General features: G+C 42.6%; 1 protein-coding gene across 7 annotated transcripts in view; it reads right to left on the bottom strand.

The window, feature by feature from the left end:
• SEMA5B (semaphorin 5B) overlaps positions 1–14,429 on the bottom strand; it is a 295,424-nt gene that overhangs the window by 67,270 nt on the left and 213,725 nt on the right. For all 7 annotated transcript variants that reach the window (XM_080399745.1, XM_080399742.1, XM_080399743.1 and 4 more), the window contains 3 exons: positions 11,507–11,642; positions 7,781–7,988; positions 5,399–5,606 (listed from right to left, as the gene is read on the bottom strand). In XM_080399745.1, coding sequence (XP_080255871.1) covers positions 5,399–5,606; positions 7,781–7,988; positions 11,507–11,642 — 552 coding nt within the window. The remainder of the gene's footprint in view (positions 1–5,398; positions 5,607–7,780; positions 7,989–11,506; positions 11,643–14,429) is intronic.

Raw genomic sequence — 14,429 nt, forward strand, 5'->3', positions numbered from 1 at the left:
ATGCAACCAGAATGCCAAACCAGATGTTTAGTGATTTATTCTGATGTATTATTGGACACCGTGCATGACAAAACATTGGGCTGAGCACTCTCCTTTCTGCCTATGAAGTCTTTCAAAGCTTTTCAGCATTATTGGTAGTACAATAATTGGCTAATTCCCTTGATTTTGGAGAGGCCATATCAGCCAAAGCAGATGGAAACTGATGATTAAGCTTTATCACAACATTTTTGTAGGCTGTTACCTTTCCTTTTACCTCAATTTTTAAAACCATGTTCAATGCATTGGATATTTTTAAAAACTCTCAGGGAGAAGGTTTTCAAACAAAATCTGGGCCAGATTTTCAACAGCCTCAGCTCAGAAGAAGGGGCTTGATTTTTGAGGTCTTTGATGAACAATCTGGCCATCAACGTCACCTCAGCGATCTGCTGGATGCTGGGCTCCACTGAACAACAGTCTGCTTTGTTCCCTTTCCTCTTTTTAACATTTTCTCTCCTGTTCTTTTCACTGAACAATAGTTCCTTGTTTGTCCTTGGAGGAACGATCGTCATTCTGATGAAGAGGTCAGAGCATTTCCAGTCCATATTCAATTCACTCTTTCCCAAAACTGGGAAATTTTTAGATCTCTTCCCAGACTGTATTAATCCTTCAATTAAGTTCCCTAACAGTTTCACTCCTGAGATCTGGTAATCCTGTAATTCTGGTTTTGCAATCCTAAATTCAAGTGCTTCATTCCTTTTTTTACAGAGGATTTTGCACCATATAAGGAGTGAAAAAAAAAAAAAAAAAAAGAAAATAACAATAACCACCAAAGCAACGCTCCATGTGATATCTCAGCCCCCTTAAAGCATAGCGTGGATGTAGTACAGGGACCATACCTGGAGCTCTAGTTTTGCACTTTGGAGAGAGAAAGAGGGCAGAAAACTCCCTGCTTCTTTACTGCAGCTGCTGACACTTTTCTTCCAAAAACTCCCTGGAGCCATTTCAGGAGTTACTTACCTATATGTACTTAGTTGTCTGATCACTGGCCCAATGCTATTTAGAGGTGAATTGTGTTTCTCACACAGATCTCAAGTCATCCAATAAGAGTACTTGTCAGCTGAGTCATTTCTGCTAGCTTTGCATTAAACACCATGGCTGGAGGGGGTGTAGGGCAGAATTTAGGTCAAGTTGGAGGGCAAAAACTCAGCATCACTCAACAGTGAACTCCCTGCAACCCGGTCAAAAAAGCAGGCAGGGTCCAAATGAGAGTGTTTCACAGGCTGCGTGCAAGAGGATCTGGCTCACCCCATGGCCTCAGAAGCAGGAGGCAGGAGGCTGACCTGAGGTGGCACTCACACAACCTGATAGGATGCCCGCATGTGAGCACACCATGGCAGGGAGAGGACAGGCAAGCCAAACTATTCTCAGAACCACACTGTACAACCCAAAAGTGCAACCCGCACCATGCAAATTTTACACAGAAAACTGGAGGGAGGAAGAGGGAAGAATGAATAGCAACATAAAGTGTGTTAAACTGCTCAGGACAGGGAGAGCAGAAAAGGTAGGTATTCAAGAGACCCTCTGGTCTCATTCCCAAACACATTTTCTTTTTCTCATTTGAAGGTGCAATCAAGAAATGGCTACAAAATCACTCCAAGGCCTGCCTCAGTGTTTATGTCTGCTCAGAGGCCCATAGCCCTGATGCTACAAAAGGGCAATACGAAGGGATCACGAAGTGTTCCCTGCAACAATTGGCTTCATTTTCCTACCTGTTTGATTGCAACTCCTGAAATGAATAATCTCACCCCACCCTTTAAAAAAATTACTAAACTACTCCTACAGATAAACCCCACCTGAAAATAATGGTCCAGATCGGAAATCCTCATCTCTCTAGAACTCAGATTCATGACTTTGTTTAGACACATTCTAGGAATATAGTGGTGTCAGTGAGAAAGCTGCAGTGCTGGTTCTCCAAATATCACTCCCCAAAGCCTAGGGGCAGCTCGAGGTAAAAATCCAAGCTCATTTGAAAATTGCAGGGAGGTTACAAAGACGTCAAAGCCATGCAAAATCCAGCAGCAAGCACACCCAAGCTACCGCACAGCCGGGCAAAGCAGCCTTCGAAACAGACTGCACATTCAAAGGGCTTGTAGGTTTTACTCGCATTGGACATCTTCCTAATAGTCTCCAGCGTGGGGAATGGCAGCACCTAAGCACAACAGGAAAACACACGCACAACACAGTGTCCCTGCAGCCAAGTCCAGCCTGTAAATTTGGGCAGCTGACATTACAGATGTCTTCCTCTTGCCCTGTTGCTAAGATTGGCTGTTTTGAAAGGACAGATTGAGACAGGTCAGTGAGCACACACAAAACACCGCTCAGAGACCTCGAAATACATTGGGTCAATGAACTACAGCAAGACATGGGGCTGAGTTACTGGTCACCATTTAAGAGATTAAATCGGTGCCGTGTCGATAAACAAACAGTGAAGGAGATGGCAGAAATCCTTTCCCCTTTCCACCTCTTCTCTTTGTTGCTGCCTTTTCCTTTGCCCCACTTCGGAGCCTTGGTACCAAGCCCCAAGGTTCTGAAGCAGCATGCAGCACGGCAAGGACTGCTGGAGGGGATCAATGCTAAGATCAATTTTCTCTCAATACACAATCGCCTGTTTCGGGGGAGAAGGGAGAAGGCAGGGTGAAGGCTAGAGCTCTACCTCAGCAATCACAAACCCACATCAGCCCCCAGGGTGTAAAAGGCTGCAAAGTTTCCTGATAACATAAGGCACAGCCAAAGAAAACAAACAATGTTGTGGTATTCTTGCCTGGGAGGCACAAATTCTCCATCACCTCCAAGCTTCCTGAGCCCCCATCAGAACGATTACATTATAAAAACTGCTGAAACCAGAGCTTTTCACCGAGGCCAGTCAAGAAGTCACAGCATGACAAAAAAGTAAGTGGGGGCTGTTGTAGGGGTGGGAGACCTTCTTCTCGAGGTGGCTGTATATTGGCATGTATTAAACATAGACGCAACAATAAGTAAGCAATAAATCACAGGCCAGGAGAAGTGCCAGGTGGAATGCACTGGAGGAAATTAAAACATCCTTCTCGATACAGTTCAGTATTGAAAAAAATACAAAGGAGGCCAAGTCGACTTAGCACCTACATAGCCAAGATGCTAAGGGGAAAACAGGTTCCAACATCTGCAGTTGAAAAATCTGCAGTTGAAAAATTTCCTAAAAAAAAATAAAGAGCTTACCTTAAGAAGCAGTATTAGTATCAAAAACAACCTTTTAAACAAAGAAATAAATTATGGTCCTCATTGGCTTTCCTAAGTTTTCTTCTTGCCCTCCTTTTTTCAGGTAGAGTCCGTCCACAAGACTCAGACACGGGGCAAAGGATCCATTGCAATGTACATAAGTACAGTAGCTGACCAGCACTCAAATTCAGCAAATTCTGACCTCCCACATCACCAAGTGTGTGCACCCACCATGCTGTCAGGGGACACCTGAGAGTCAGGAACACACCTATCTCGTGTACTTTGCTGTTGCCCAGTGGCTGGCATCAATTCCCTAAAAGCATCGTGAAACAAGCCGATGGAGGGAGAGTTTGAGTCTCCATCCCCCAAAGAGCTAGACTATTTCCTTATTTCACTGAAAAAATGCCTCCAGAAAGTTTGCTTTAGAAAAAACCAGCACTGGTACATAAGCTTCCCAGCAATTTCAGCCGGGACTCTGCCCTGCAATGCATAAAACAGGCTGCCTGCGGCCACCGGCAGACAAAGGAGCCTCTTTGGGGCTGGGTTTTCGTTTTTGCTGGAATAAGCTTATACTAGCAGGACACTGCCCTGTGGCCCTTGGGTCCTAAATAGACAGTGCTCCTGTGAGGGACCCCCACCTGTCTGCCCTCCAGCCACTGCTGCTGTTTCCCTGCTTGTCCCTTTTTTAGGCAGTTGAGCAAACCCTCCCCACTTGAGTTTTAATGGAAGTGTCATACAAAGTACTTATGCAGGCTGAAACTGGGACACCATCTATAAATTACCAGAAAGCTGAACTCAAGATTAGGAAAAGAAAGAAAAGAAAGAACTCATTTCTCTTGAAACTGGATCATATACATGTATACACACATAAATATTCTCAAACTGAAACTCTCCAGGACAGCCTGAAGAGGACAGCTGGTATGTTCTACCTTTTCAAATCTCTGCTTTTAAGGGCTGAGAACAGGGTGGCATTTTCCAGCTGTGGTTCTCTTTCTCTTACTAAACACTTTTGTGTCAGCCTGTCTGTATAAGCAACTAAACTTTTACACATTAAACACTTCTGTGTTAAACTTGCAGTAATGACCAAGTTATATTTTCAGAAAGGGATAATTAAGAGGTTTGGTAAAGACAGAAAGAGCTGGCATTTTTATATTTAGACAGACATGAATGTAGTACAAGCTTATAGATAAACTCTACTTGTTGAAAATAAAATGATGATATTTTCTATATCGGGCTTTTTGGCAAGAGAACAGGGACATCTTGCAGTAGGCCATGGAGGAGGGAAATCTGTTTCAATGTCGCTAACAAAATCCTTCCTCTTGTCTAGCACAGAGGACATCAGTTTCAGACAAAACTCTCATCAAGGAAAGCAAGGCAAAAGCAAGAGAGAAGAATTGAAGAGTATTTTCAAGAGGTGTAAACAAGCAATCACCTGCAGCAGACCATGCTACATACTCAGGGAGATCATTTGAGCATATGCCTCAATCAGTTGGCATCACGCTCCTTTACCTGCCTAAATGGGGGGATACCATTTGGATGCAAAAACCTTCTACACATATTTCTGGGTGGAAAACTGCTCTGGAGCCAGGCCCGACAATTAAAAAAAGTATTTTTTCCTACTCCCTTTAAAAGCTACAATCAAGGCACAGAATCTATCCAGGTGTAAGAGGTGTCACACATAGTTGAGATGAGCTATTGGTTTCCAAAAGCAATAACCAGTTGCCACGCAGTCCAGCCCTGCCTCATCAGTCGTTGGAGAGGTGATCACTTGGATAAGCCAGGATAGGCTGGCTGCAACCCAAATTTAGAAACCTGCAGCCATACAGTCAATAAGAACCACCAGCAAAACACATGGAGTTAATAAAAGCAATATTGACACATGAAGTTAAAAAAAATAAAAATGTAGTAAATATTGCAAGCCCTTCCTTGGTAAACATATAATAAATTTCTGATGAGGATGAATTAATATTTACAAAAAAAATATTGCTCATTCACATTGCTCCTGTTATGAATGTGTCTGTCAGGAGATGCACATTCAACAGTGCCTTTTGTCTTGTAGTCTTGGAAAAAAAGCTTTCTAAACTGAATCAGACTGGAATATGTTTCTGTGGTGCTCTTCTTTTGATCCTGAAGTGGAATGTATCAGAGCTGTAAATTTGCTTACCCTTCTGTTCTGTACATGGAGCATCTCTCCAGAGGAATTTTTAGCACTCCATTATTTAAGCCCACAAAGAGCGACCTGTCACTGTGCAGGATTTGGAGACTCTTGATTGCTTCCCTTTGTCCATCAGGGAGGATCTGCATTTCCTCTAAATAACAACTCCTCAGGCTCCTGTTAGTGGTAGAAAGGGCCTTCAAGATGGTGCCATACTCTAATAGAACAAGAAACAAGGCACAAATAAATGTTGGAGGCATTGACTTCATCTAATACCTGCCTAAAGAGTGAAATATTCATGTCAACTTTACACAGCTGCTTTAAACCTAGTTCTGGGTCACCTGCTGCCCGTGGTAGAGAGAGCTCCAGCTACACCGTTACAAGTCTCAGTAGTTCTCAGACATTACAGAAACCGCCTGTGAATGCATTTTAATGGGAACCCAGAAGGATATGAACCACGTGGAGAGTGAGTACCTGGAAATATTTCCCAGTTGGAGCACTGAGGCAGCAAAGAGTCTGGTCCTGTTACCTGTGAGTTACACAGCAAGGTGACCCAAGAGAGCAGGGATCATTTCTGGTGCCTCAAGTCTGTATTTTTTTTGGTTTATGGAGCAGATCAGTGTGATTTGATGCCATGACAAATGACAACAGATGCAGCAGCCCTGCTGGAAGTCTCAGAAGGCTCCATAATGACGGCATGGGTTACGGATCTAATTGATACTGTTCCTGGAAGAAGCCGTCCTGCCAGCTTGACAAGGGGATGCTATGGCATGAGCAGCGCATACACAGAAACGTCTATGTTTGCATTCACATTGCTCTTACCCAAACAATTTAAAGATCTGATAAACTGTGGAAGATTTATGCTGGAGAAAAGGGGGCAACCACACCTTTTTTTCATTAAAACTCCAAAGAGATCTCTCAGCCTTGATTGTTCCTGAGGTTTGAACTTTCTGTCCTGATAACTACTGTGTTGGTGCCAAAGCTCAGGAACTTATAGTAGCAGGGCTCGCTGCCATGTGAAGCTTCTCTTTCACTTAGAAAGGCTTTAAGTGTAGAACAAGCCTGAGGCTCAAGTTTGGGCTCGGTTTGTCTCAGGGTTTGTGTTCAGGGCTGCCTCTGGGCAGTGCTGTCTCTCCTGAAGCGTTTGACCAGTTTAAACGTTTCAGGTCCAGCAGAGATTACTCTTCAGTCACCACTAACCAGGGCCAGAAAGCAAACACAAAAAAGGAGGTAAGGTTATGGCAGTGGACCTTTCTGCACAAATGATATAAGGCAGAAAGTATCCCAGCTTTCTCTCAGGCTTTGTAGCTGGGGCTCCTCACTTAAAATACCAAGATATATTAAAATGGCAGAATCATGTTGTATTTCCATTTAACTACAATCTTCTCACCATAATCAATGTCCATAGATGCTCCCATAGTGGGAATGTTACTAGAACACACCCAAGATGATCACTTTTGAAGTGGTGGTAAAAGTTAGACAAGTTATGAGACAGTCCTGGAAGGTGGTAACATGAGAATGAGACAATGACTCTGCATTCAGATGTGAGATTAAACTAACACTTACGGAGGCAATCCATCTTATTCTAAAGTCAAAGCTTCTGCAGTAGAGGATAATGACATTATACCCATGAGGCCGGCCATATGCTCTGATTAATCAAACTATTTAATTTAACCTCTATCATTAGTATGAATATGGGCTAAGACAACCATTTGTAACACTTTGTCCTTCTTCAGCATCTTTAATTTATCCAAGATATCTGTGTTTTTCAGAAGAGGCAATGTGTCCTGCTAATTGGGGAATAGCAGTAGAAATCAAGAGACTAAGTCATATACTTAATTCTACCACAGGCTTGTTATGCTACCAAAAAAAATCGCTTGCCTCAGCTTCCCCATCTGAATTACATTTCTGCGCATGCCCAATCTCGAAAGCACTGGGAGTCATACACCAGCAGGCACATGGAAGCGCAACGAAAGACTTAATTAAAACCTTGGGAAAGCCTGAAGGTTAAGTATTATTATTGCTTATTTAGAGATGAGTATGCCACGGTGCAACGAAGCAACTTGCATGCACAAAACCACAGAGTATTTCAGCAACCTTTGCTCTTCTCCACTGTTATGTATTCGCCTAAGTAGTTGAAACATGTTTTATAAAGGGAGAAAAATGTTACTGTTGCTTTTAAACACAAAGTAGATTTATGATCTGCTCACTTGAGACTTCGCCTCAAGTCCTCGATCCTGCTTTCAATTTACTCAGGCAAACTAACTTCCATGCAGTTTTGTGCCAAAATGATATTGAATGACAACGGTGTAATGATATCATGACAGGCTCCAAGGGCTGCTAGGTCTACGAGCAAGTGGATGGAGCTTTCTTAAACCCTGACGCTCTTACCTGTTCCAATATACATCACGTGGTAGAGTGTATCCTTCCCCTGAACAATATCCACCACCAGTTTGGAAAAACGAATGCTGTCCTGAGTCACATAGGGGTCTACAGTCACCGGCTGCACGACATCATTCATCAGGAACAAGCGCTGTGCATCTTGCAGGACTCTCTCCGTCAGGTTCTCATTCGGACTGTCATCACTCAGCGTCCTACACTAAACATGGAAGACTGAACTTCAGTACCTGCATTTTCTCCCCACTCCAGCAGCACAAGACCGAACACTGAAACTCTTCTGGAAACCCATGTCTGTTGATTTTCAGGGGAGGTGGGTCTGTATGAGGGTCACAGAATCAGGCCCTTAGCCTGATCACAGGTCAGTAGCCTAGCTTTGGTCTGTATACTTCAATTCTTTAAAAATGTTTCTGCCAGCTGGTCCACTGACCAGCAATGTGGTGTATCATTCCCTTGTGATACTCTGCAGCCTGCACGCTAGAAGGGCAAAAGGCATTAACAAACAGAGCAGGAAAAGAAAGAATTAAAACTAGCTGTAGAAAGATTTAAAGCTAGCAGTGGAGAGAAATTTTTTTGTGGTGACAAATCCTTGAAGCACTTCAAATAATCTTCAGACTCCACCTGGCATCTTGGTCTGTACAATGCAAGAAAACTGGAGGTTAAAAAACCTGAAAAATTGGTTGGTTTTGCATCAAAGAACTCAACTTGCCACGCCGCTTTTCTATGATGTGCTCCTTTCAGTTTCATCTGAAGCAAGGCCGGTTAGCCACCAGCTCCCCCCCTCCCCATAGGCAGCTTTCATATCTTAACAGTGAATGGCAGATCAGCCCTTGTCCATCCATCCTCCAGCACCAAGGGGCGCACTGAAATAGAACTCAACGTCCTTGTCCATCCAGACTAGGGGGGAAGAGGAGAGCTCATCTTGTGTCCTTTAAACACTGGTGTAAGCCCTACCAGGTGGATAGCACATTCTAAGACCTGAGTTTCTAGCTCACACCGATCTCTAGAATTCAGCATTTTCCAAAGCCAATAGATTAAACTCTCCATGCAGTTTTGTGGTTTGTGTCAGTAGCCAGGGCTGGATCTTCACTCTCCCCTACAATGCCATGCACAGTGGGCAGATTTATTACTCTAAAAGACAGCCAGGTGACTGGTTATTTATTTTGCCCAAGACCATGGGAGTCTGTGGTACAACTAGAAATCCTACCAACTCCCATACTCAGTCCATGGACAACTTTCTCACTAAGTGAAGCACACACCTGAAAAATTTCACTAGAAAAAAACCCACAAATTTATTTCTCTTCATTTTGGGTCCAGATGTTTGGGGTTTCCTTGGAAAAGAAGTTAATGTACTGCACATTAGGATGTTGATTTACAGCACTCCAGCTACACTGTACAAATTTCCCATGTGCATACTCTCAATATGCATCAAAGTAATTCTTTGCAGCATGGCTGCCTTTCCGAGGTGCACCATGCAGAGCTTCTCTTACAACATGCTGAAACGAGTTGACAGGAATTTAGCTCACATATACACAATAAATACGGATCCTAACAGCTGGTGTACTAAGCCCTACAATATTTTGGAGCTCGTGTGAACCAGGTGAACAGAGTGATCATCACCTACGAACATGGTCACCTTTTTATCAATTTAAGCATATTCCTGAGTAGCCAGATTAAGTAAACATCAGTGGGTTTTTGATGTGTCCTCAGAGAGGTTTCAATGCTTTTCTTTTCTATTGCAATTGCCTTTTTTAGTTCATGACTCATCCCACATTCTGAAGAGTTTTTAGAGATCTCTCTTCTGCTGTATCCTATACTCCTGGTTTACACCACTGTTTTGCTTTGGATGCTTTTCTCCCCACTCACTTTCCTTTCTATAGCATCACTGAAAGAGGACCCCAGTGGCAGGAATGTCATTGTTGGTTTTGTTTTCTGTTCTCATCAAGTCACATATAATCCTTTTGGTCTATTGGCAGCCCGCGTGCTGACACAGCATCCCTCTGGTTTGGTTTTATTTTGTTTTGTTCTAATTTCCTGATTATCTGCACTGCCCTGATCCTCTATATCCTTCAGTGTTTCTCCTTCCTCTCTGCAAGAAAAAAAATATTCTGGCATGCTTCCCTCATCTTCCTTTGTGAACACTGAGGCAAAAAAAAATAATTTAATTTCTTTGGAATATCTCCCTCTTCTGTCACTAAATTATCCTTGTCATCTCCTAAAGGCCCTTCATTGACCTCTTGTTCCTCCTGTACTTGAAAAATATCTTAATCTCTTTTTGATATCTTCCTTTTGTCTGCCATGTATCTCCTTTTCCTTTCCTTATTTTCCTCTGACCGTTTTCTTTCATCCTGCTGCTGCAATCTTTGCACTCTGTATCTTACCTGATACTTTTTGCTACATGGAAATGCTTTCCAGAGTCCTCTTCTATTCCTCCTGGGCTAGCCCAGCCAGGGACAGAAAGTCCTTGATTCTCCATTAAGCTTAATATTCCCTTTAAACTGGTGGGGAGGAGGCGGGGAAGCCTGTCCACGTTTGGCATGGCTGAGCCTTCAGTGAAGCTTTGTTTCTTGGTTTTGGGTGCACCAGGATGAGGGGGTGATCAAAAGCCCAAACCTGTCTCATCCTGTACAGGCAGAAGACCTCACTCAGGTGCTATGAGGGAATTCAGGAGGAGAAATCAGGTTCCTCAGCACAAACCCAAGCATGTCCCTGCCTGCAGCGTGGACCTGCCTCCCATCTGCTCTTGCTATGATTTCAGGCAACTGCAGAGTCCTTTTTGGAAGGTCCCTGACATCACCAGCTTGAAGGCAGATGGCGTTTGTAGGCAGCCTCAGCACCTTTGCCATAGTAAAGGAGAGCCAGATTCACACATTTGGGCTGCAAGACTTCACCGTGGGGAAGCAAGGACAGGAAGACAAGTCCATCCTCCCTAGGGTTCCCCAGATGGGAAGGGACTGAGCTGTACAATGGGCTCATGCTTCAGAAGACTCAGGGTTTCTGGGGCTCTCACACACACTCTCTGTACTGCACTGACTGCATCTGGGCATAAAGTGACTGAAGTTGTTCTGCAATTTTCAAATGGGCCTTAGCTGATAATCCTAGAAAGCTGCTCATTCATAAAGCCAAAGATTTTTGAGGTGAGAAAGAACCCCTGTGACTATCCTTATGTGTCCTCTTCCACCAGTTACTGCTGCAACATGTCCATAACTTCTGGCTGAGCTACTGTGTCTTGGAAAGACATCCATCTTGCACTGAAAAACTGGTAGACTTAAGGGCCCTATCAAGTGATGGAAAATTCATCACATCCTTACACAGTCACAGTGGTCAATTACCTTTCTTGTTTAAAAATATAGGTTGTCTCCATTCTAGTTTGACTTTGTCCAGCCTCAGCTTTCAATCCTTCCTAGTTTCAGTTGTCCCCTTGTGAGGATCACATTCTTGGAGTTCATGTGACAGTGATGAGTGTAACAGGTTTTAATTATTCATTATTATAAAAAATCTGAACATTCTTATTACTGGTAAAACTGTTCAATTTTTGCTACAAATCCCATGGTCTCAGTAACATGTGGCGAAGAGTCCCACAGACTAAAACACTCATAAATGTGGAGAAATACGATTTACCTGCACCGTGGGTCTACCTGGGAAAATGAGCACCACACAAACCAACCCACTGGAGTGACAGAATGTAAAGGGAACTGGAGAAAAGGGCAGCAGCAGTACCTGGAAATTAGGGATGGGGTTTAATGTTGGCAGCCAGGCTGATCTTGGGTTTTCTTGGTAACGGAAAGGGCCGTTAAATGCCTGAGTAATAGCACTCAGATTGAAGGCACACACTGCTGAGGCAGCTATGCTGTTTCTGGAAAAGTGGAGAAAAAATTCAATTTAATCATTAGAACATTGACATTTTCATCATAACAGACATCAAACTCCACTCAAATAAAATAAATGTAAATTGCTAGGTAGGTGTACAGTGATACCAATCTCACAGAGTAAAAATAAATAAATATATTGTAAAATGCAGATGGCTTGCATGACAAATTTGAGAATGAATTTTAAGCTTGGTTTTAAAAAGTCTGTGATTTAAGGGCCATGGAAGCAGTTCTGACAAGTAAGGTGAATACAGTTTAATTTGCATGGATTATTTGTGCCTGGTTTTATTTTTATTTTTTTACAACCCATCTATCTTTATTGATTACAAACAACCTAATTTTTGATCTCTTGGTGGTTCTCAAGGTGAAATTCTGTTTCTACAGGCTCCTGAAATCTCAAGCTATAAAATCTATCCCCTAATATTTTTTATGTCTATATATATATGTATAAATAAAATACACACAAGCATGCATACACATGCAGAGGAAGGGAAAGGGTGACAGTGCAAACTAGACTGGTTGTTACAGCAGCTCAGCATGCAAAAAGGTCTTGCTAATATGTGAAAGCCTCTGTTTTCAATGATCACAGTTCACTTCTTTGTGTTCCCAGCTGGGAACAGCATCTGTCTCGGGCAGACTGTTCACCAGGCACGCACCAGCCAGGGGAGGCATGGCTAGGGAACTAACACTGTGGGAAGGACTCTTGGAGGGGAGTTGTAGAAATGCTCCACTGCCCAGTCAGACTCACACACAGATCAGTTGGCCTTTGCCATTTTCAGTCACAGAAGACCCATTTCAGCAAGGTCCTGAGCAGGCTCAGATCCTTTTGTCTTAAGAGGGCTGGAGGGTGCTTCCCAGATGCTGAGGGCACCTCAGGGAAGCTGGCCCAAAGAGGGACATTTGCCAAGTGGTAACCTGAAATTTAAACCTGCTCCCAGCTCTCCCCTTCCCCTGTGTGGTTTGGTTTTTGGTTTTGTTTTTTTTTTTTTTTAAAGGAAAAGAACAACAATTAGAGAAAAAGATACCAGAATAAAACTAAAAATAGGGCTAGCACAAGAGACTGACTCGTCCCAGTGTCTTTTAAATAACCGAAGCCCTGCTGTATGTATCTTTCTGCTAATTAAAGCAATTTGAATTCTCTGAAAAGAGCACATTCTTTTTTACTAAACCAATAATTACACTCTCTTGCATAAAAAAAAGCCTTGCTCCGCAGTCCCAGGCTGAAAAGCAGGACAGATTCTTTCACAGCATATTTCTTCCGAGCAATACAACATTAGGAAGAACTTCTCATTCTCCTCTCCTGCCCCTGCCCTTTCCATCCCCGGAGTGATGGAGTAGCTAACTTTGAACATGTCAAAGCAATGCTGGGTGAACCTTTCTCCACTTTTGTCTGAACGTTGCTGACGCAGTGCGTGCTCACAGACGGCAGCCCTTAAGACAGAGCTAATGATGGATGACAAGTAAATGCCTTCAGGCACACATGGAAAAAAAAAAGAATGAGAAAGACAATGAAAAAGAAAAGAAAGAATAAAACCCAACTAGTCTAATAAAAATACTTTTTTTAAAAAAAAAGAAGGATATTTTCAGGGCCCTGCTAAGGACTCCATAGTTTAGCCCTTTCCCTTTGCCAGAGAGGAAAAGGAAAGAGGTTTTCCATTAAATCTGTGGCCCATTTTCCTTTCCATCTGTGACCTGGCATATTTCCCATCCCTCCCTAACAAACGTTTGGTCCCAGTCTCAAGCCAGTGACATCAACTTGTGCAGCTGGCTCCTTGTCCTAGCATGAAGTGCAGTCTCCAATATTCCCACCTCCTGCTTCCTGTGGTTAACTAGGTGGTTTAGAGAATGGGTTAAGTTCAGAGAGGTTTTAACACTGTCACTATTACCTCCCAGAAAAAATTTAATAGAAACATCTACAATATTTCATCAGCAGCTTCCCCAAAATGCTCTTTCCCACTGATTCATCTGGGTATAACGTAACGTGAAGCAATAAAGCTATATGGGGGTGTTTCCACAACCACTAATACCCCTTTGTTATAAGATGACCCTAAATGCATTAAACAAGAACCTTGCAAAATAAAAATACCTTTAAACAAAAAATCATATTTTGTGATTTATTGGTATTCTATTATAAAGAAATTCAGGCTGGAGCATACATCAACCCTTTTTGGTATGCAGAGCTCATGCAGCATGAAATAAGTCCCAGTGGAAGTTAAAAGAATAATTACCATTATTTCTCTAGTCGGATGACAAATTGGAACATTTTCTCTTTGAACTCTCAGAAGAACATCATGTTGTAGACCCAAAATGCTACTTGATCTAACTTCAGCTATTATCAATAACTCATTTCTTCAATTACACAAATGTTACATATTAATTGTCCTCAGAAGATACAAGAGAGAATGTACACCCCTAATGTATGAAGGGTGACTTTAGTGTAACCCAAACGAGACAAGTAACACTCATCACACCTCACGTTAAACCTGGGAGACAGTCACAGCAGAAGAGAACTCTTCCAACCACAGCTAGCCTATGTCTCCCGCCCTTACAGCCCCCAAACTATACCAATTTGATAAATATAATACAGTAATTAATAATTTTCTTATTTCCAACTTCTCTTCTTGGTTGGATGAATGGACAAATGGATAGAAAGAACATTATCACTATGGGAATAGAAGTCCTCTCTGACTGAAAAAAAAAAAAAAAAGTGTCATCTCAGAATCTCAGACACCCAAAGCAGTAGCCAGGTTTCCTTTTACTGTTCAAGAAGTTTG

This window comes from Falco punctatus, assembly GCF_963210335.1.
Source record: "Falco punctatus genome assembly, chromosome: 8".
Taxonomy (NCBI): domain Eukaryota; kingdom Metazoa; phylum Chordata; class Aves; order Falconiformes; family Falconidae; genus Falco; species Falco punctatus.